General features: G+C 48.9%; 2 protein-coding genes across 7 annotated transcripts in view; one reads left to right on the forward strand and one right to left on the reverse strand.

The window, feature by feature from the left end:
* Window positions 1-4,655, reverse strand: part of FAM13B (family with sequence similarity 13 member B) — a 92,889-nt gene extending 88,234 nt beyond the window's left edge. For all 6 annotated transcript variants that reach the window (XM_038772636.1, XM_038772634.1, XM_038772635.1 and 3 more), the window contains exon 1: window positions 4,512-4,655. The gene's annotated coding sequence lies outside the window, so the exon portion shown is untranslated. The remainder of the gene's footprint in view (window positions 1-4,511) is intronic.
* The window catches only part of LOC119949857 (translation initiation factor IF-2-like), a 60,249-nt gene continuing 42,095 nt past the window's right edge, over window positions 2,826-20,979 (forward strand). Inside the window, exons 1-2 of the mRNA XM_038771697.1 lie at window positions 2,826-2,841; window positions 4,421-4,905. Coding sequence (XP_038627625.1) covers window positions 2,826-2,841; window positions 4,421-4,905 — 501 coding nt within the window. The remainder of the gene's footprint in view (window positions 2,842-4,420; window positions 4,906-20,979) is intronic.

Below are 20,979 nucleotides of genomic sequence, written 5' to 3' on the forward strand. Positions count from 1 at the left end.
TACCTCACCTCGCCACTCTCCTTAATAACAACAATAATTACGGTATTTGTTTAGCACTTACTATATGCCAGGCACTGTGCTAAGCACTGAGGTGGATACAAGTAAATTGGGTTGGATACAGTCCCTAACACACAAAGGGCTCACAGTCTCAATCCCCATTTTACAAATGAGGAAACTGCGGCACAGAAGTTAAGTGACTGGCCCAAGGTCACACAGCAGGCAAGTGGCGGAGATGGGTTTGGAACCCATGACCTTCTGACTCCCAGGCTTGCGCTCTATCAACTACTATGCCATGCTCCTTCTACAATCCAGCCCGCACACTTGGCTCCTCTGGTGTTAACCTTCTCACTGTGCCTCCATCTCACCTGTCTCCCTGTCGGCCCCTGGCCCATGTCCTGCCTCTGGCCTGGAATCAATCAATCAATCATATTTATTGAGCGCTTACTGTGTGCACAGCACTGTACTAAGCGCTTGGGAAGTACAAGTTGGCAACATATAGAGACAGTCCCTACCCAACAGTGGGCTCACAGCCTAGAAGGGGGAGACAGAGATGAAAACCAAACATATTAACAAAATAAAATAAATATAGATATGTACAAGTAAAATAAATAGAGTAATAAATATGTACAAACATATATACATATATACAGGTGCTGTGGGGAAGGGAAGGAGGTAAGATGGGGGGGGATGGAGAGGGGGGTGAGGGGGAGAGGAAGGAGGGGGCCCAGTCTAGGAAGGCCTCCTGGAGGAGGTGAGCTCTCAGTAGGGCCTTGAAGGGAGGAAGAGAGCTAGCTTGGCGGATGTTGGGAGGGATGCACTCCCTCCTCAAATCCAACTGACAATTACTCTCCCCCGCCCCCCCCTCAAAGCCTTACCGAAGGCACATCTCATCCAGGAGGCCATTCCTGACCACTTTTCATCTCCCATTCCCTTCTGCATCGACCTGACCTGCTCCTTTTGCTCCTCCCCTCTTTCAGCCCCAAAGCACTTATTCATTCATTCATTCATTCAATCGTATTTATTGAGCGCTTACTGTGTGCAGAGCACTGTACTAAGCGCTTGGGAAGTACAAGTCGGCAGCATATAGAGACGGTCCCTACCCAACAGCGGGCTCACAGTCTAGAAAGGGAAGACAGACAACAAAACAAAACATGTGGACAGGTGTCAAGTTGTCAGGACAAACAGAATTAAAGCTAAATGCACATCATTAACAAAATAAATAGAAGAGTAAATATGTACAAGTAAAATAGAGTAATAAATCTGTACAAACATATATACAGGTGCTGTGGGGAGGAGAAGGCGGTAGGGCAGGGGGGATGGGGAGGAGGAGAGGAAAAAGGGGGCTCAGTCTGGGAAGGCCTCCTGGAGGAGGTGACCTCTCAGTAGGGCTTTGAAGGGAGGAAGAGAGCTAGCTTGGCAGATGTGTGGAGGGTGGGCATTCCAGGCCAGGGGGAGGACGTGGGCCAGGGGTCGACAGCGGGACAGGCGAGAACGAGGTACGGTGAGGAGGTTAGTGGCAGAGGAGCAGAGGGTGCAGGCTGGGCTGTAGAAGGAGAGAAGGGAGGTGAGGTAGGAGGGGGTGAGGTGATGGAGAGCCTTGAAGCCGCGGGGCATTTACGGGTTGCGGGGGGCGCCCCTTAACCTATACCCATCTGTAATTTTATTTATTTGTATTGCTGTCTGTCTCCCACACCCTAGATGTAAGCTCATTGTGGGCAGGGAATGGGACTGTTTATTGCTGTTTTGTATTCTCCCAAGAGCTTAATACAGCGCTCTGCACACAGTAAGCCCTCAATATGACTGAATGAATGCCCCAGTGCTTAGTTACAGTATCTTGCATATAGGAAGCGCTAAATACCAAACTTTTCAGGCATCAGGCCAAACTGGGGCAAGGGTGGGTTCTGTTCTGCTGGGAGGGAGCATGTACCCCAGTTCTGCTAAGACTTAAGCCCCATGCCCAACCAGGGCAGACAGGTCTGTCTGGCTGGGAGGGCTGATTGAGCCAGAAAACCACTGGATGGCTGGCAACTCAATTTTCTACCCCCTTGCTACTGGCGGCCTTCCTGATCTTTGGAGACTGCCAAGGTGGCGGCGGGGTGGCAAAGGTCAAAACTGACTGTCAAAAGAACAAACAGCTAGTCGATGAGGTTTGAGCTCAGAAAGCCCAAGGCAGGCTGGGAGATGAGCCTAGAGGCTGAGATGGCTCCAAAAAAGATACTCCTCTTTGGCTCGTGTGTCCCGGAATCTGTGACATTAGCATGAGGAGGGAAATTTTGATGCAAGATATTTGCTCCATGCTGCCAGAGGGATAAAAGTGTGATCTTCACATTCAGCACTAACATTAAGATCGATTACAGATGTTCTCTATAAGCAAACGCAGCAAAAGGTACACCACAATGTCGCTTAATCATTCTTCCTCTAACCTTCTCAACTGCTATTCAGTGGTAGCTATTGGCCCTCTACCAAGAAGAGAGCTAGCACTTGGGATTTTAGCTGTTGATTGGACTACTGAAATCAATCAGTGGACACGCAGCTGCAAACAGAAAAAGAATCAGGGCCAGCACACTCTTGACACTTGCAATGCTGGGAGGCTGTAGCCATTCTTAGCTTGGTCACTGACTTGCTGTGTACACTAAACAAATAACTGCTTTTCCAGGTCTCTCTTCACCCATCTGTAAAATTCCTCAGAAGTGCATTCGTGTGTTTTCAGATGAAAAGTGTAATGGAGTAAGTGTAACATCATAGTTTCAAAAAGCACAATCACCTACAGCATTTTCCTTTTGCCAGAAGATTCCTCAATATTAATGACCAGGAAGACTCCCACGATGACTTGGTTTGAAGGTACTCTTATAGAACAGAACCAAACCATCTTCTGATTTGCTCTAGGGTCAACCACTGCAACTCAGAAGGGTTAACCCCATGTGGGGTAGAGACCACCCAATCTGACTACCATGACTATGCCAGCAATTAGCACAGTGCCTGGCATGTAAGTGCTTAATACCATTATTTAAAAAAAAAAAAAGTAAGGTCTTTCTAGAAACCATCATTACTGATTTCCCGGGAGGGATGACAGTGCTTCACATCTATTCAGTAGGCATCAGGATGACATTTTTCTGACACACAAAGGAAGGCATCCAATCTAGGCCTTTCGTGCTGAGTCCCTTAGGTCCACTAAGAGGTGTTGAGTCAATATTTCAAACTCTCTTTAGTATTTCAGAAACTAAGAGCAAATGCAGGCTTTGAACCTGAAGTGGATTCTGATCCAGTTTCTCACTAATCTCTAGAGACTTGGAATGGAGGTTTATTACCTTGGAATGCAAGAGTATTTTTGTTTATAAACGGGAGGGGGAGGTTAACCCAAAAGACCTTATCGATTTCCCTCAAGGTCAGAAGTCAGCCAGGGTCCTCTCCCTATACCTAAATGCAAAGCTCTAAAACAGTCTCAAGTTTAGGCTTCGAGCCAGGTTCTGAGACCGCACATATGACCACCGATCCAATTCTGACTACATTCGGCGACTAGTTTCAGGAAGTTTAGCAGACACTGGGCTCTGGGGATATTAAGGAGGCAGAGAGTTGAGTTCTAGACCATGGGCTGTTTAAACCTGGGGTTCTGGGGACCCACCTGCAGGGCAAAGGGCCAGGAGAGTTGGGGTATGTGCGGGGGGGGGGGGGGAGGGGGGGCGGTGATAAGGGATGGGAGGGGCAGGGTGTGAGGGAGGAGGGGGATGAAGGAAAGAAAGAACGGCGTGGGAGATTATGCCGAGGGAGAGGGGGGGGACAGGGTGTGTGGGGGGTAGGGAGGGGAGTGAAGGAGGGATGGGAATGGGGTGGTGGGGAATGTGGGAGCGGAGAGGAGGAGTGTGATACAGGTGTGGCTAGGAATTATCCGGGGAGTTGGCAGGAGGTCCCTATCTCAGCCCGAGGCTGGGCGTGGAGGTTCTGAGGAGGCCGAAAGGCGCCGCCACCCGACCCCGAGTTGCGGGCGGAAACCGCAATTTGGGGCTGGAGTTGCAAACCCCGGATGCGACAAACGGCAGGAGACAAAGCGGCGAGGCAGGGGTCGGAAGGACCTGCTTCTAATCCCGGCTCTGCCACCCGCCTGCTGTGTGACCTTGGGCGAGTCACTTCACTGTGTCTCCGTTTCCTCATCTGTAAAACGGAGACCAAATGCTTCTCATTTCTCTGACTGAACCCACGTGGGGCAGGGAGTGTGCCCGATCTTGGGGCTACCCCACCTCTTTAGGCGCCTAACAAATCGCCACCACTACCAAGGATCGCCCCCCCCCCTCCGCCCCTCTCCCTGCAGGGGCACCTCGGGTGTCTCTCCGCCCCCCCTTTGTTCACCTCTGACCTTCATGTGCACCCGGGTCCCTCCACGGACCCCCATCCTCTCTCCCTGCCGCCCCCCCCCCCCCCCAAGCCAGTGGGACATGGCGCCGGGGCGGGGGGAAGGGAGGGGGAGGGGAGGGAGAGACACGCGTGCGCAGGGGCGCCCGCTCCCGCCTCCTTACCGCTGGAACCGCGAGTCCCCCTTCCCCGGCCGCGGCCGCCTCTCCAGGACCCGCGGCGGCTGTGGCAGCCGCAGTACGGCCCCGCGCGGCAACAAGAGGACGAAGGCGCTGGCCCCGGGCGGCTCCGCGGCCGACAAGGCTCCTCTCGCGGCGGCTGGCGGGCAGCGGGGGCAGCGGCGCCGGGCCAGGCCGGTGTGCGCCCTCGGCGGCCCCTCCCCTTCGGAGGAAGCGGCACGGGGAGCGGCGGCGGCGGCGGAGCAGGAGGACGATGAGGAGAAGGGAGGAGGAGGAGGACAAGCAGGCAGCAGAGATGGCGGCGAAAGCGGCGGCGGCGGCACGGACCCTCCCTGACGGCGGGGGGAGAGGCGGGGCCCGAACCGGAAGTGAGGCGGAGGTGGGCGGGCCGCCCCATCGGGCGGGCCTGGGGGGCGGGCTCGGGATGGAGCCATTGTCTCCTGCGGTGGTGGACGGGGGCCTTACCTCACCTTTGGCTTACCAAATTGGTCTTGACAGCCACGATCACGGTGACTCGAAAATCACCCGCCAAGCTTCCCTTGGCCCCCCCAAGGCGAGGTCGCAGCGCCGTGGTTGCGCGTTTCCTGATTCACGCGGGACGTCGGGCTTTGCTCCCCCACTCGCCCTACCCCCGGCTCGCCCCATCCTTCTAAACAACGCCTCGTCTGTGCAGGACGTCTCCTGTCCCGAAAGGGACTGGGAATTTGGTCGGCACTGGGCCGGGAAGCGTAGTGATATAATAATAATAATAATGGCATTTGTTAAGCGCTTACTACGTGCAAAGCACTGTTCTAAGCGCTGGGGGGGTACAAGGTGATCAGGTTGTCCCACGTGGGGCCCACAGTCTTCATCCCCATTTGACAGATGAGGTAACTGAGGCACAGAGAAGCAAAGTGACTTGCCCACGGTCACACAGCAGACATGTGGCGGAGCCGGGATTAGAACCCATGACCTCTGACTCCCAAGCCCGGGCTCTTTCCACTGAGCCACGCAGCTTCTCTGTAGTAGTAGGTGCTCAGCAAATACCGTTGATTGAGGAAACGTTGGACTTTTGAGTCTGAGTGGAAAATGAGGAAGAAGGAGGGGCGTGGCACTTAGACTGCCACCCTGCGGGTCATAAACCCCATCCAATACGCCAGGTCAGCCCAGAATCTTGCAGTGTGCGGCTGGCTCTCAGATTCACCTTGTGGCACTAGCAAACCCTCTCTGCATTTCCATTTTCCTGCCTATAAACGAAACCGAAGTCACTCTGTGACCTGACGCTAGGGCTCTTGGAATAGAAGGCCTGTGGGTTCCGGCCTCGGGGGTGGAAGAGCGACCAAAGACTTCGATTTAGACTGTGAGCCCCAGGTGGGACAGAGACAGAGCCCGTCCAGATTATTTTGGATCGACCCAGCGTTTAGGACAGTGCTTGACACAAAGAGTTTAACAAATACCGTTAAAAAAACGCCTGGAGCCCTCCCAAATCAGCTTGGTTTCCAGGGTGAGGGAGTCACACCCAGATCCCCTTTCACCCCCACCCTCTGGCCCCCCACAAGGAGGGATGAGGCCTGGGTGCAAAAGCTAATGCTCCCAGAAATGAGAAGCAGCATGGCATAGTGGACAGAGCCCAGGCCTGGGAGTGAGGGGCCCTGGGTTCTAATCCCAGCTCTGCCACTTGTCTGCTGCGTGACCTTGGGCAAGCCACTTCACTTCTCTGTGCCTCAGTTCCCTCATAAAATGGGGATTAAGAGTGTTAGCCCTTTGTGAGTCAGGGACTGTGTCCAACCCAATTATCTTGTACCTATCCCAGTGCTTAGTACAGTGTCTGGCACATAGCACTTAACAAATACCAAAAAAAACCCCAAAAATAGAACTATGAAGGCCTAGTCCAATTGAAGTCTAGGTAGTAGTGACTATGGACAAGTCTGCTGCACACAGAACTCCCAAATTCTTGGCAATCTGTAAATCAGAGATTGGTTAAAGAGCTCTTGGGTTAAGATTAGGGTCAAGGATAACATTTATTTGAGCCCCTGCTGTGTGCAGAGCACTAGAGTAAGCCTTGGGAGAGTACAGTGGAATTAGTGGAGATGATTCCTACCCTTGAGGAGTTTACAATCTGGGTGGGGAGACAGATACTCAAATAAATTGTAGATGAGAGGAAGTAGTGGAGTATAAAGATGTGTACAAAAGACATCAACTAGGGGTGTGAGTGCTTAAGTGCTTAGGCAACTGGAAGTACTGAAATGGCAGTTGAGGGGAATATAAAATAGGGAGATTAGAAATTAACCAGAGAAGGCCTCCTAGAGGAGATGTGATTTCAAAGGGGCTTTGAAGATAGGGAAAGCAGTGGTCTCTCAGAGGCGAAGGGGGAGGGAATTCCAGGCAGGGAGAGGGCCTGAGCCTCTGTGGTCCTTTGGGGAGAGATAAGAACTCAAGATGTAGTAAGTAAATTAGCTTCAAAGGGATGAGAGCCCAAGCTGGATCTTAATGCCAGAAGAAAATGAATAAGTAGGAAGAAAAGAGCTGATTGAGTGATTGGCTCAATAGTATTTATTGTTCTACTGTGTGCACAACCCTGTTTTAGTGATTGGGTGAATACAATAGTTGTAGGAGACATGCACATAGTAAACGCTAAATAAATACCATTGATTGTATATTGTAAGCCCACAGGGACTTACAATGTAAAGGGAGAGAGGATACACACTAATCTTCATATAGAAAAAAGTGGTTACCTCCCAGAGCACGTAAAATGATGTTTACAAAACTGTAATGGGAAGTTGGTGAGTGCTAAAGTTCTGAGATGATAGGAAGATGTAACCTGGGAAGAAGGGAAATTAATTAGGGAAAAGCTTCTTGGAGAAGGTGAGATTTCAGGAAGGGCTTTGTCCCTGGGAAGAGCTGAGGTTTGGCAGATTTGAGTGAGGGGGTGTCAACCTAGCTGTAGCATTCCTTCATCTCTCTCACCTCTAACTTGTAGCTCCTGCTGTACCCCAGCCTGGAACGCCCTTCTTTCCCAAATAAGCCAGACCACAGCTCTCCCCATCCCTAAAACTCTCTTCCAGGAGGCCTTTCCCCATTGATTTACAACCCCCTCAATCAGATTGGACCTTTCATTCATTCATTCAATCGTATTTATTGAGCGCTTACTGTGTGCAGAGCACTGTACCAAGCGCTTGGGAAGTACAAGTTGGCAGCACATAGAGACGGTCCCTACCCAACAATGGGCTCACAGTCTAGAAGGGGGAGACAGACAACACAACAAAACATGTGGACAGGTGTCAAGTCGTCAGGACAAATAAAAATAAAGCTAGATGCACATCATTAATAATAATGATAATAATAATTTTGGTATTTGTTAAGCGCTTACTATGTGCCAAACACTGTTCTAAGCACTGGGGTGATACAAGGCGATCAGGTTGTCCCACGGGGGGCTCACAGTCTTCATCCCCATTTTACAGATGAGGGAACTGAGGCCCAGAGAAGTGAAGTGACTTGTCCAAAGTCACATAGCTGACAATTGGCAGAGCCAGAATTTGAACCCATGACCTCTGACTCCCAAGCCTGGGCTCTTTCCACTGAGCCATAACAGTAAATATGTACAAGTAAAATAGAGTAATAAATCTGTACAAACATATATACAGGTACTGTGGGGAGGGGAAGGAGGAGAGGAAAAGGGGGGCTCAGTCTGGGAAGGCCTCTTGGAGGAGGTGAGCTCTCAGTAGGGCTTTGAAGGGAGGAAGAGAGCTAGCTTGGCGGCTGTGGGGAGGGAGGGCATTCCAGGCCAGGGGGATGACGTGGGCCGGGGGTCGACGGTGGGACAGCCGAGAATGAGGCACGGTGAGAAGATTAGTGGCAGAGGAGTGGAGGGTGCGGGCTGGGCTGTAGAAGGGAGGTGAGGTAGGAGGGGGCGAGGTGATGGACAGCCTTGAAGCTGAGGATGAGGAGTTTCTGCCTGATGCATAGGTTGATTGGTAGCCACTGGAGATTTTTGAGGAGGGGAGTAACATGCCCAGAGCGTTTCTGGACAAAGACAATCCGGGCAGCTGCATGAAGTATGGATTGAAGTGGGGAGAGACAAGAGGATGGGAGATCGGAGAGGAGGCTGATACAGTAGTCCAGACGGGATAGGATGAGAGCTTGAACGAGCAGGGTAGCGGTGTGGATGGAGAGGAAAGGGCGGATCTTGGCAATGTTGCAGAGCTGAGACCGGCAGGTTTTGGTGACGGCTTGGATGTGAGGGGTGAATGAGAGAGCGGAGTCGAGGATGACACCAAGGTTGCGGGCTTGTGAGATGGGAAGGATGGTAGTGTGCCGTCAACAGTGATGGGAAAGTCAGGGAGAGGGCAGGGTTTGGGAGGGAAGACAAGGAGTTCAGTCTTGGACATGTTGAGCTTTAGGTGGCGGGCAGACATCCAGATGGAGATGTCCTGAAGGCAGAAGGAGACGCAAGCCTGGATGGAGGGGGAGAGAGCAGGGGCAGAGATGTAGATTTGGGTGTCATCAGCGTAGAGATGATAGTTGAAGCCGTGGGAGCAAATGAGGTCACCAAGGGAGTGAGTGTAGATTGAGAACAGAAGGGGACCAAGAACTGAACCTTGAGGAACCCCCACAGTAAGGGGATGGGAGGGAGAGGAGGAGCCTGCAAAAGAGACTGAGAATGAGCGACCGGAGAGATAAGAGGAGAACCAGGAGAGGACGCAGTCTGTGAAGCCAAGGTTGGATAGCGTGTTGAGGAGAAGGGGGTGGTCCACGGTGTCGAAGGCAGCTGAGAGGTCGAGGAGGATTAGGATAGAGTATGAGCCGTTGACTCTACTATTGATTTGACATGTTTTGTTTTGTTGTCTGTCTCCCCCTTCTAGACTGTGAGCCCACTGTTGGGTAGGGACCGTCTCTATATGTTGCCAACTTGTACTTCCCAAGTGCTTAGTACAGTGCTCTGCACACAGTAAGCGCTCAATAAATACGATTGAATGAATGAATGAATGAATGAATGAATAAGAGGGGAACCAGGAGAGGACGGGGTCTGTAAAGCCAAGCTTGGATAGCGTGTTGAGGAGAAGGAGGTTGTCCACAGTGTCGAAGGCAGCTGAGAGGTCGAGGCGGATTAGGATAGAGTAGGAGCCGTTGGATTTGGCAAGCAGGAGGTCACTGGTGACCTTTGAGAGGGCAGTTTCAGTGGAGTGTAGGGGACGGAAGCCAAATTGGAGGGGGTCAAGGAGAGAGTTGGCATTGAGGAGTTCGAGGCAGTGGGTGTAGACGACTCGTTCTAGGAGTTTGGAAAGAAATGGTAGGAGGGAAATAGGGCAATAACTAGAAGGGGAGGTGGGGTCAAGAGAGGGTTTTTTTTAGGATAGGGGAGACATGGGCATCTTTGAAGGCAGAGGGGACCAGCAGCCACCCGTAGCACTTTCATCCCATCTGCAGCACACGTGAGTACAGTGCTGTGCACACAGTAAGCACCCTATAAATATGATTGAATGAATGAATATATGCATATCCTTAAGTTCCTCCTCTAGACTGTAAGCACCTCTTCTAGACTGTAAGCCCCTTGTGGGCAGGGAACATGTTTACCAACTCTGTAGTATTATACTCTCCTAAGCACTTGCTACAGTGCTCTGCACTCAATAAATATCACTGGTTAATCGATTGATATACTTATCTGTCCATTCAAGTGTTCAGCCACTTCATCCTGATATGTTTGTACTGCTTACCTGCCTTATACTCTAGACTGTAAACTCGTTGTGGGCAGGGAATGCATCTGTTTGTTGTTGTACTGTACTCTCCCAAAAGCTTAGTACAGTGCTTTGCGCACAGTAAGAGCTCAGTAAATACGATTGAATGATTAGATTTGTTCTCAGTGCCTTACAGCCAATGGTCAGTTTTTATTTATGGCAAAGATAAATATTGGAGGCTTTTGAAGTGGAGAGATGTGTGCAGATGGTATTTTAGAAAGATAATCCAAACAGTAGAGGGAAGTATAGGCTGGAAAGGGGGTCCCTAACTGTTCCTCAAGGCTCAGTTCTGGGTCCCCTTCTACACCTGTTCCCTTGGCAAACTCATTCGCTCCCAATGCTTCACCTACCATCTCTGTGTGGATGATTCATAAACCTCCAGCTCTGATCTCTCTCCTTCTCTGCAGTCTCACATTTCCTCCCGCCTTCGGGACATCTCTGCGGGGATGTCCCGCTGACTCCTCTAACTTAATATGCCCAAAACAAAATTCCTCATCTTCCTACCCAAACCCTGTTCTCCCTCTGTCTTTCCCGTCTCTGTAGACAACACCCCTAACCTCCCTGTCTCACAAGCCCGTAATCTTGGCCTTGTCCCGCACATCTCTCTCATTCAACCCACGTATTCAGTAGTCACCAAATCCTGTCATTTCTACCTTCGCAACATCTTTAGAATCCACCCCTTCCTCTTCATCCAAGCTGCCACCACAATGGTCCAAGCACCTGTCATATTCCTCCCCAACTATTGCTTCAGCCTCCTTGTTGACCTCCTTACCTCCAATCAATCACTCAAATCAGTCAATCATATTTACCGAGCATTTACTGCGGGCAGAGCCCTGTACTAAGTGCTTGGGAGAGTACATTGTAATAGAGTTGGTAGACATGTCCCCTACCCACAAGGAACATATAGTCCAGAGGGGAAGACAGACATTAAAATAAATAATGGATGTGTACATAAGTGCTGTAGTACTGAGGGTGGGGTGAATAAAGCATACAAATCCAAGTGCAAAGGCAATGCAGAAGGGAGAGAGAATATGGGAAATGAGGGCTTAGACAGGGAAAGGCCTCTTGGAGGAGATGTGATTCTAATAATAATAATAATAATAATAATGGCATTTGTTAAGCACTTACTATGCGCAAAGCACTGTTCTAAGCGCTGGGGAGGTTACAAGGTGATCAGGTTGTCCCACGGGGGCCTCACAGTCTTAATCCCCATTTTACAGATGAGGTAACTGAGGCCCAGAGAAGTTAAGTGACTTGCCCAAAGTCACACAGCTGACAATTGGCGGAGCTGGGGTTTGAACCCACAGCCTCTGACTCCAAAGCCCGTGCTCTTTCCACTGAGCCACTCTGCTTCTCTAAAGTGTTTGAAGGTGGGGAGAGTGATCGTCTTGGATATGAACTGGAAAGGAGTCCCATGCCAGAGACAGGATGTGGCCAAGGGGTCAGTGGTGAAATAGATGAGACTGAGGTACCCTGAGTAGGTTGGCATTAGAGGAGCAAATTGTATGGGCTGAGATTAGGAAAGTAAAATGTGGGGAGCAAGGTGACCGAGTGCTTGCTTTAAAGCCAATGGTGAGGAGTTTCTGTTTTGATGCAGAGGGAGATGGGCAACCACCGGAGGTTCTTGAGGAGTGAGGAAAACACAGACTGAACTTTTTTTAGAAAAATGATCCAGCCTTTCCCTTGTCCTGTCCATTCTTCACTCTGTTTCCCAGATCATTTTTTTTTCTGAAAAATTGTTCTGCACACTCTCCCCTCTTCAAAAACCTCCAGTGACTGCCCATCGAGCTCCACATCAAGCAGAAACTCCTCACCAACATCTTTCAAACACTCAATCAGCCCTCTCCCTCCTACCTACCTCCTCCTGTAATCCAGCCCATAGATTTCACACCTCTACCACCAACCTAGGTACTGTGCCTTGATCTCCTCTTTTGCTGTCAACCATGCCCTCCCTCCTGCCTGGAATAACCTCCCCCTTCATGTTTAACAGACCTCTACTCTCCCATAAAACTGCATCTCCTCCAGGAAGCCTTCCCTGACTCATCTCTGCACCCTATTCTCACACCTTTCTGCGCTGCCTATGCACTTGTGTTCATACCCCCAGCATATTGATATCCACTCCATCCCCATCTCCATAGAGAAGCAGCGTGGCTCAGTGGAAAGAGCACGGGCTTTGGAGTCAGAGGTCATGGGTTCAAATCCCGTCTCTGCCAATTGTCAGCTGTGTGACTTTGGGCAAGTCACTTAACTTCTCTGGGCCTCAGTTACCTCATCTGTAAGATGGGGATTAAGACTGTGAGCCCCCCGTGGGACAACCTGATCACTTTGTAACCTCCCCAGCGCTTAGAACAGTGCATTGCACATAGTAAGCGCTTAATAAATGCCATCATTATTATTATTATTATCCCCACCCCACCACACTTATGCACATGTTCTGCTACTTCCCCTCTCATTTATTTTATTATGCGTCTCCCGCACTAGTTTATAAGCTCTTTGTAGGCAAATATCTCATCTACCAAATGTATTGTACTCCCCCAAGTGCTTAGTGCCATGCTCTGTTCACTGTAAGCACTCAGTAGAGTTGATTGGATTGATTGATTGAGATCAGTGAGGAGGCTGATACAATAGTTCATATGGGATGTGACAGTACTAGTGGTAGTTGTTAAGTACTTACCATGTGTCAAGCACTGTACTAAGTGCTGGGGTAAATGCAAGCTAATCAGTTCCCACATGGGGCTCATGGTCTAAGTAGGAGGGAGAACCGATATTGAATCCCCATTTTGCAGATGAGGGAACTAAAGCACAGAGAAGTTAAGTGACTTGCCCAAGGTCACACAGCAAATGGTGGAGCTGGGATTAGAACCCAGGTCCTCTGACTCCCAGGCCCGTGCTCTTTCCACTAGACCACGCTGCTTCTGGATCAGGGAGGAGGCTGTTTAGATGGAGCAGAAGGGGAGGGTCCAGAAAGTGTTGCACAAGAAAAACTGACAGGATTTAGTGACAGATGGATTGAGAGAGTTAAAATAAAGTAAAGAGTAAGGGATAATGGCTAGGTTGCAGACTCCCACAGCAGGCAGAATGATAGTGTTGGTAAATTGGTAACTGTGATGGAAAAGATCAGAGGAAGAGAGGATTTGGGTGGGAAGATAAGGAGTATAGGTTTGGACATGGTGAGCTGAAGGTGCTGGTGGTACATCCAAGTGGAGATGTCTTGGAGGCAAAAGGAAATGAGAGGAGAGAGAGAGAGACATGAGAACTAGTGAGATAGATTTGGAGTCATCCACATAGATGTAGTCGTAGAAGCTGAGATTCTGGATGAGGGCCCTCGCAAGGGAAGGAGTGTTGATTGGGGAAAGAAAGGTACCCAAAACGGCTCAGGAGGGCCACCCATAGTTAGGGGCATTGGAGACGGAAGAGGAGACAGCAAAGTAAATAATAATGATAAAAATAACTGTGGTATTTGTTAAGCGCTTACTATGTGCTAAGTGCTGTGATAGATAAACGCTTAGTACAATATTCTGCATACAGTAAGCACTCAGTAAATACGATTGAATGAATACAGGTTAATCAAGGTGGACACAGTCTCTGTCCCACATGGAACTCACAGTCTTAATCCCCATGTTACAGATGAGGACACCGAAGCCCAGAGAAGTGACGTGACTTGCCTAAGGTCCCACAGCAGGCCAGTGGCAGAGCTGGGATGAGAATACAGGTCCTATTCCTTCCAGGTCTGACCTCTTTCCACTAGGCCATGCTGCTTTTGAGAAAGAGTGGTCAGAGAAGTAGGAGGAAATCCAGGAGAGACCTATGTTGGGGAAACCAGGAGTAAGTAGTCTTCCCAGGAGGATAGAATGGTCTGCAGTGTCAAAGTGCCGAAACATCAAAGAGGATTAGAAAAGAGTAAAGGATGTTTGATTTGGTAAGAAGGTCACTGGTGACCTTGGGGACTGCAATCTCAGTGGAGCGAGGGTCACTAGTCATGGCTTTGCCTACCAGCCTGTGTTGGAAATAAATGACTCAGCAAATTAAAAGAAACAAGTCATCATTATAAGTGTCTGCGATTTGGGGCTGGAAGATTTTGAGGTTTTAGCTCGTTGAATCCCGAGTTAATTGGTAACGGAATGAATGAGATACACAAATCCAACAATCCAGCTGCTAAGCAGAGTAGCTGAGTACAAGAACCCTGTTAGGATACAGTGCTCTGTATGGAGCAAGCACTCAATAAATATTATTGATTTAATAATAACAATAATAATAATAATGATGATAATGTATTTGTTAAGCGCTTACTATGTGCCAAGCACTTGTACTAAGCTCTGGGGTAAATACAGGATAATCAGGTCAAACACGATCCCTGTTCCACATGGGGCTCACCGTCTAAGGAGAAGGGAGAACAGGTATTGAATCCCCATTTTATGGATGAGCAAAGTGAGGCACAGAGAAGTTAAGAGACTTTCCCAAGGCAAGGCAAGTGGTGGAGCCGGGAGTAGAACGCACTTTTTTTGTGTGTGGTTTTTAAGTGTATACTATAGGCCATGCACTGAACTAAGCGTTGGGGAAAATATAAGCTAATCAGTTTGGACACAGTCCATGTCCCACTTGAAGCTTAATTCCCATTTTACAGATGAGGTAAGTGAGGCATGGAGAAGTGAAGTAACTTGCCCAAGGTCACACAGCAGAGAAGTGGTGGAGCTGGGATAGAGCCCAAGTCATTCTGACTCCCAGCCCTGTGCTGCTTAATCCCTGCTCTGCCACTTGTCTGCTGTGTGACCTTGGGCAAGCCACTTAACTTCTCTGTGCCTCAGTTACCTCATCTGTAAAATGGGGATTAAGACTGTGAGCCCCACTTGGGGTAACCTGATTGCTTTGTATCTACCCCAGCACTTAGAACAGTGCTTGGCACAGAGTAAGTGCTTAACAAATGCCATTATTATTATAATTATAATTATTCTCTTTGAACAGAGCAGGTCCTGTCTCAGTTAGACCTGGGTAGCACCTTCTTAAAAGACCCCATACAACACGGTGAGCCCCTCATCGGAGGCAGGGAGAGTGCTTTGGAGAACTGAAGGGTTTTTTTTTCCCTGACAAGAGTCCAGGATTGTTTCCCACAATTTTCCTTCCTAGACTTTGCGCGTGGCTCAATGGAAAGAGCACGGGCTTGGGAGTCAGAGGTCATGGGTCCTAATCCCGGCTCTGTCACTTGTCTGCTGTGTGACCTTGGGCAAGTCACTTAACTTCTCTGTGCCTCGGTTACCTCATCTGTCAAATGGGGATGAAGACTGTGAGGCCCACGTGGGACAACCTGATCACCTTGTATCCCCCCCAGTGCTTAGAACAGTGCTTTGCACATAGTAAGCACTTTACAAATACCATCATTATTATTATCAAGTGCTTAGTACAGTGCTCTGCACACCGTAAGTGCTCAATAAATACGATTGAATGAATGAATGAATGACTGGTGGCATTTCTCACCTCAATATACCTTTCCTCTCACATTACTTGGGAATCCGTGGGCTGGACTCTTAGAAAAATCTTGAGGGCCAGAAATTAATCCTTTTGAAAAGGCTTCCAAAGAGCCACTCATCAAGGGCGAACAGTAGTTTATGCCAGATGAGTCGCAAAGGTTGACAATTTTATTTTTTCTGTCCTGAGGAGAGGAGCCAGGCTGGCTGAGCATTTTATACATTAGGAACTTTTTGGTACTTATTTGCCCGATGATTCAGGAAACCTAACTGATTTTCCTCGCTAAGGATCAGAATTCCCCAAGCAGTTTGCAGGCTCCAGACAAACAACTTCAAGTCAACTTGCACCAGGAAGAAGTCTGTCGGTTGACCGCCCTAGTATATGGATATTTTTATGTGGCGCCTCATTTGTGTATGCAAAGACTTACTCTCCTATTTCATCCTGCTATAGTTGAAGTATTAGTAGTAGTAGCTATAATAATGTTTACTGAGCTTGGGAAAGGACAATTGAAGCAGAAGGCTTGTTCCCTAGGCTAGACTCATAGGAGGCCAAGAAGCACTTCCTTTTGTTTGTTTTAACCTTACCACTTTCACACTTCCATCCGTGGTCAGTAGGTGCGGGATTGGGTGAAATTCTGTTTCCGTTTTGGTAAACATCAATCTGTGTCTTTCCAGACTGAAGAGTTCCAGTGGTTACAGTCTCTTCTCACCCAGAGGCTTCCCTATTCCCCAGTCATCTTCACCAGCTCCCTCTACTAAGTCGTGCCAAACAGCACTGTATGCCCTTTTTCCAGCTGATTAAGCTGGGCCTTTTCTTTGACTTGGCTTTGTTTCCTGAGCTTGGAGAATCGATTTTTCAGTCATATTGATTGAGTGCTTAGTGTGTGCAGAGCATTGTACTAAGTGCTTGGGAGAGTACAGTACATTGAAGCAGCATGGCACAGTGGCCAGAGCACAGGCCTGGGACTCAGAAGGTCATGGGTTCTAATCTCGACTCTGCCACTTGTCTGCTGTGTGACCTTGGGCAGGTCACTTCATTTCTCTGGACCTCAGTTACCTCATCTGCAAAATGTGGATTGAGACTGTGAACCCCATGCGGGACAGGGACCGTGTCCAACCCGATTTGCTTGTCTTCACCCCAGCACTTAGTACAGTGCCTGGCACACAGTAAGTGCTTAACAAATACCATAATGATGATTATTATTATTACAGTACAGCAGAGTTGGTAGACAAGGAGCATACAGTGTAGAGGGGGAGATAGGCATTAATAGAAACAAATCAATTATGTATATGTATGTAAATTCTGGGGGGCCGAGGGAGGGGTGAAATAAAGGGCGCAAATCCAAGTGTAAGATGATGCAGAAGGGAGTAGGAGAAGAGGAAATGAGGGCTTTAGTCAGAGAAGGCCTCTTGGAGAAGATGTGCTTTTAATAAGGCTTTGAAAGGGGGAAGATGATTGTAGTTTATGAAGAGGGGAGGGCGTTTGAGGCCAGAGGCAGGACATGGGTTAGGGGTTAACGGTGAGATAGAGGAGATCGAGGTACAGAGCCAAGTGTGCAGGATGGGTTGTAGCAGGAATCAGGGAGGTGAGGTAGGAAGGGGCAAGGTGAATGAGTGCTTTAGAACCTGTGGTAAGGAGTTTTTGTTTGATGCAGAGGTGGATGGGCAACCACCGGAGGTTCTTGAGGAGTGGGGAAACATAGCCTGAATGTTTTTGTAGGAAAATGATCTGGGCAGCAGAATGAAGTTTGGACTGGAGTGGTGCTCCAGTCCTGTTGAACTGGCCTGTTGAACTGCCACTGCCCGGTGGACCAGTTTTTGGAGGGAACAGTCGACAAAAATTCCAAAAATCTTTCCTCCTCTTTCTCACTCTTTTGTAGAGTAAGAAAATGTTCCTGACCTCCACATCCCCTCTGATTAAGGTGAGGGGCCAAAACAAATCCCAGTAAATCCAGAGGATCAGGGAACAATAGGAAACCTTTGGCCTCTAATCTATTAACTGATCATTGCTCTGAAACTTATCATGGCTAAAATCACAGCTAGGCTGAAGTCACAGAAGTTCTCTGTTGCCCACGGTGAGTGCTGTTGTTTTTAACTCCACATCTGCAGGTGTTTGCCTTGACAAGAAACTGGAGACTCATTATCTGATGTGACTGGCTAGGCCTCCGGCCTCTTTCCTTCAATAGCATTAATGAGGACCCTGTCCTTTCCAATGGACAGAAGGGTACTTTTTTTAAAAAAAAGTTTTCTGACTTTTTACAATGGCCCAAGAATATAAAAGCTATTCCAGTTGTTTTTTGCCCCTCCAGTGCCATTACTTTAGGATAGGAACTCATTACCAATCAATTAGTAGTATTTATTGAGCACCTATGGTGTGCAGAGCACTGTATTAAGCACCTTGGGGGAGTGCAATATGGTAGCAGTAGCAGTAGTAGCAGCATGTGTTAAGTGTTCACTTGCTGCAGTGTGCTGGGGTGGGCACTTGGAAAATACAGAAAAACAAAGCCTTCCCACAACGAGCTTAAATTCTAGTTAGAAAACAGCATCAGATGGTAAGGATGGCCTCCCAACCCTCTCAAGATGGCTGTCGCTTGGTTAGTTCAAAATGGCCACTCACACACATGCGGAGTCTTTATCAATCTTCTCCCTCTGCTACATGCACATGTTTAGTTTCATTTTTGCATTCTTTCATTCAATTGTATTTATTGAGTGCTTTCTGTGTGCAGAGCACTGTACGAAGCGCTTGGGACAGTACAATGCAACAATAAATAGTCACATTCCCTGCCACCCAATGAGCTTACAGTCTAGAGAAGCAGTGTGGCCTAGAGACAAGAGCACAGGCTTGGGAGTCAAATGACGTGGGTTCTAATCCCTGCTCTACCGCTTGTCTGCTGTGTGATCTTGGGCAAGACACTTAACTTCTCTGTGCTTCAGTTCCCTCATTTGTAAAATGGGGATTAAGACTGTGAGCCCCATCTGGGAAAGGGACTCTGTCCAACCTGATTACTTCATATCAACCCCAGTGCTTAGAACAGTGCTTAGCACATAGTGCTTAACAAAATACCATAATAATAATTATTATTAGAGGCGGGGAGATAGACATCAATATGAATAAATAAAATTGCAGATATACACATAAGTGCTGTGGGGCTGGAATGGGGGAAGAGCAAAGGGAGCAAGTCTGGGAAATGAGGAAAAGTGGGGCTTAGTCTGGGAAGGCCTCTTGGAGGTCTTCAGTAAAGTTTTGAAAGGGGGGAGAGTAATTGTCGGATTTGAGGAGAGAAGGGCAGATTTTAGAGATGTTATGAAGGTGGGACCGACATGATTTAGTGATGGATTGAATATGTGGGTTGAATGACAGAGCGGAATCAAGAATAACTCCAAGGTTACGGGCTTGTGAGGCAGGAAGGATGGTGGTGCCATCTACAGTGATGGGAAAGTCAAGGGGAGGACAGGGTTTGGGTGGGAAGATAAGGAGGTCTGTTTTGGACACGTTAAGTTTGAGGTGAAGGGAGGACATCCAAGTAGAGATGTCTTGAAGGCAGGAAGAGATGTGAGATGGAGCCTCCGTTTCCCGCCCTCAGAAATAAAGGATTCTTTTTAAAGGATTTGAAGGTTATTTCTTTAAGCACCAGGGAACTTCCGTCATTCCCCTCTTACTTCCCCAGGAGCCGCTTGATTCCAGGGGGGGCAGGGTGGTAGGGCGGGGGTGGGAAAGGAGGGAGGCCCCACCAGGGTCAGGGCTGGGCTATTAAAGGGGTCGGGGGGTCATGGGGGAGTGTGTGGGGGGCGGGGATCTGTAGGGAAGGAAGGGGCCAGTGCAGAGCAGGGAGCAGAGGGACAAGCAGAGGGGACCTGAAGGCTGTAGACTGCTGTAGGGGTTGTGCAGAGCAGAGTGGTGAGGGAGGAGGGGAAAGGTAGAGCCAGGAGTTATGGGGTTAGGTGTTGGGGGCTAGGCATTACAGGATCAGGAGTTACAAGACTAGGAGGAGTTGCAGGGCCAAGCATTATGGGACTAGGTGTTATGTGACTACGAGTTATGGGCCCAGGAGTTCTGAGATTTGCAGTTAAGGGACTGGGGGCAGGAGCCACTGACCCAAAAGGACCCAGCAGACTCAACCGCAAGTTCCAGTTTGCTCCGTGGCCCGACACAGGGGACATCTAAGCCTGGAAATCTCTGATGAGCCATGAGGTGATCAGGGCAATTTGATGATGTCACAGTGTGCCCCAATGCACAGTCACACCTTGCTCCCAGGGCGTCAGAAGTAGGATCTGTTAAACGGTCACATGGGGGATGGCACTCTGAACTCTCGCCTCAGAGCACACGGCCATCCGATTGAAGACCACCCTTGTTAGAGGGTGCAATCCCTGCCCTCCAGGAGTTTACAATCTACAGGGGAGGAGGCACAAAATAAATTGCAGATGTGAGAAAGGAGAGAAAGGAGAGCTAGCTATGTGGATGAATAAGTGCTTTAGTAATAGAAACTAGATTGACAGGGATTTATTTTATTTATTCATTTTATTTTATCCATTTATTTTAAAAGCTGAATCTTCAAATAAGAGCACCAAGACACTTGGAACCGTTTTTGATTTCTCTGCTTAAAAAAATTACTTCAGGGTATATAAGAGAGTAACAGCAAATCAATTACTTTCTATTATTGGGAGAACATTTTGTCCTCAATACAGAGTCAATTTTGACTCCAGACAGGGACAGAAAAACAGCCAAACTGAGTCAGACAGGACAGAGAGTGGGCTTCAGTCACTTAGTGCCCCTCTATCTGCAGGGGGGAAATTGAGCCTCAATGGCCAACATGCAGACCGTTGTGAATAAATTTGGGAGTTTGGGGCCCCTGGGCCCCTAGGGGAAATACTGCTTGGAGTCAGTGTTTGAAGCAAAGGGACCACCTCACCTCCCGTCTCGCCTTCCACAGCCTAGCCCGCACACTCTGCTCCTTTGGTGCTAACCGTCTCACTGTGCCTCATTCTTGCCTGTCCCGCCGTCGACCCCTGGCCCACATCCTACCTCTGGCCTGGAATGCCCTCCCTCCTCAAATCTGCCAAACTAGCACACTTCTCCCCTCCAAAGCCCTACTGAAAGCTCATCTCCTCCAGGAGGCGGCCCAGACTAAGCCTCCCTTTTCCTCTGCACCTCCTCCCCTCCCCATCGCCCCCACTCACTCCCTCTGCTCTACTCCTCTCCCCGCCCCAAAGCACTTGTGTGTATATATGTACATATTTATTATTCTATTCATTTTATTAATGATGTGTGTATATCTA

The sequence above is a fragment of the Tachyglossus aculeatus genome, chromosome X1, assembly GCF_015852505.1.
Source record: "Tachyglossus aculeatus isolate mTacAcu1 chromosome X1, mTacAcu1.pri, whole genome shotgun sequence".
NCBI lineage: Eukaryota > Metazoa > Chordata > Mammalia > Monotremata > Tachyglossidae > Tachyglossus > Tachyglossus aculeatus.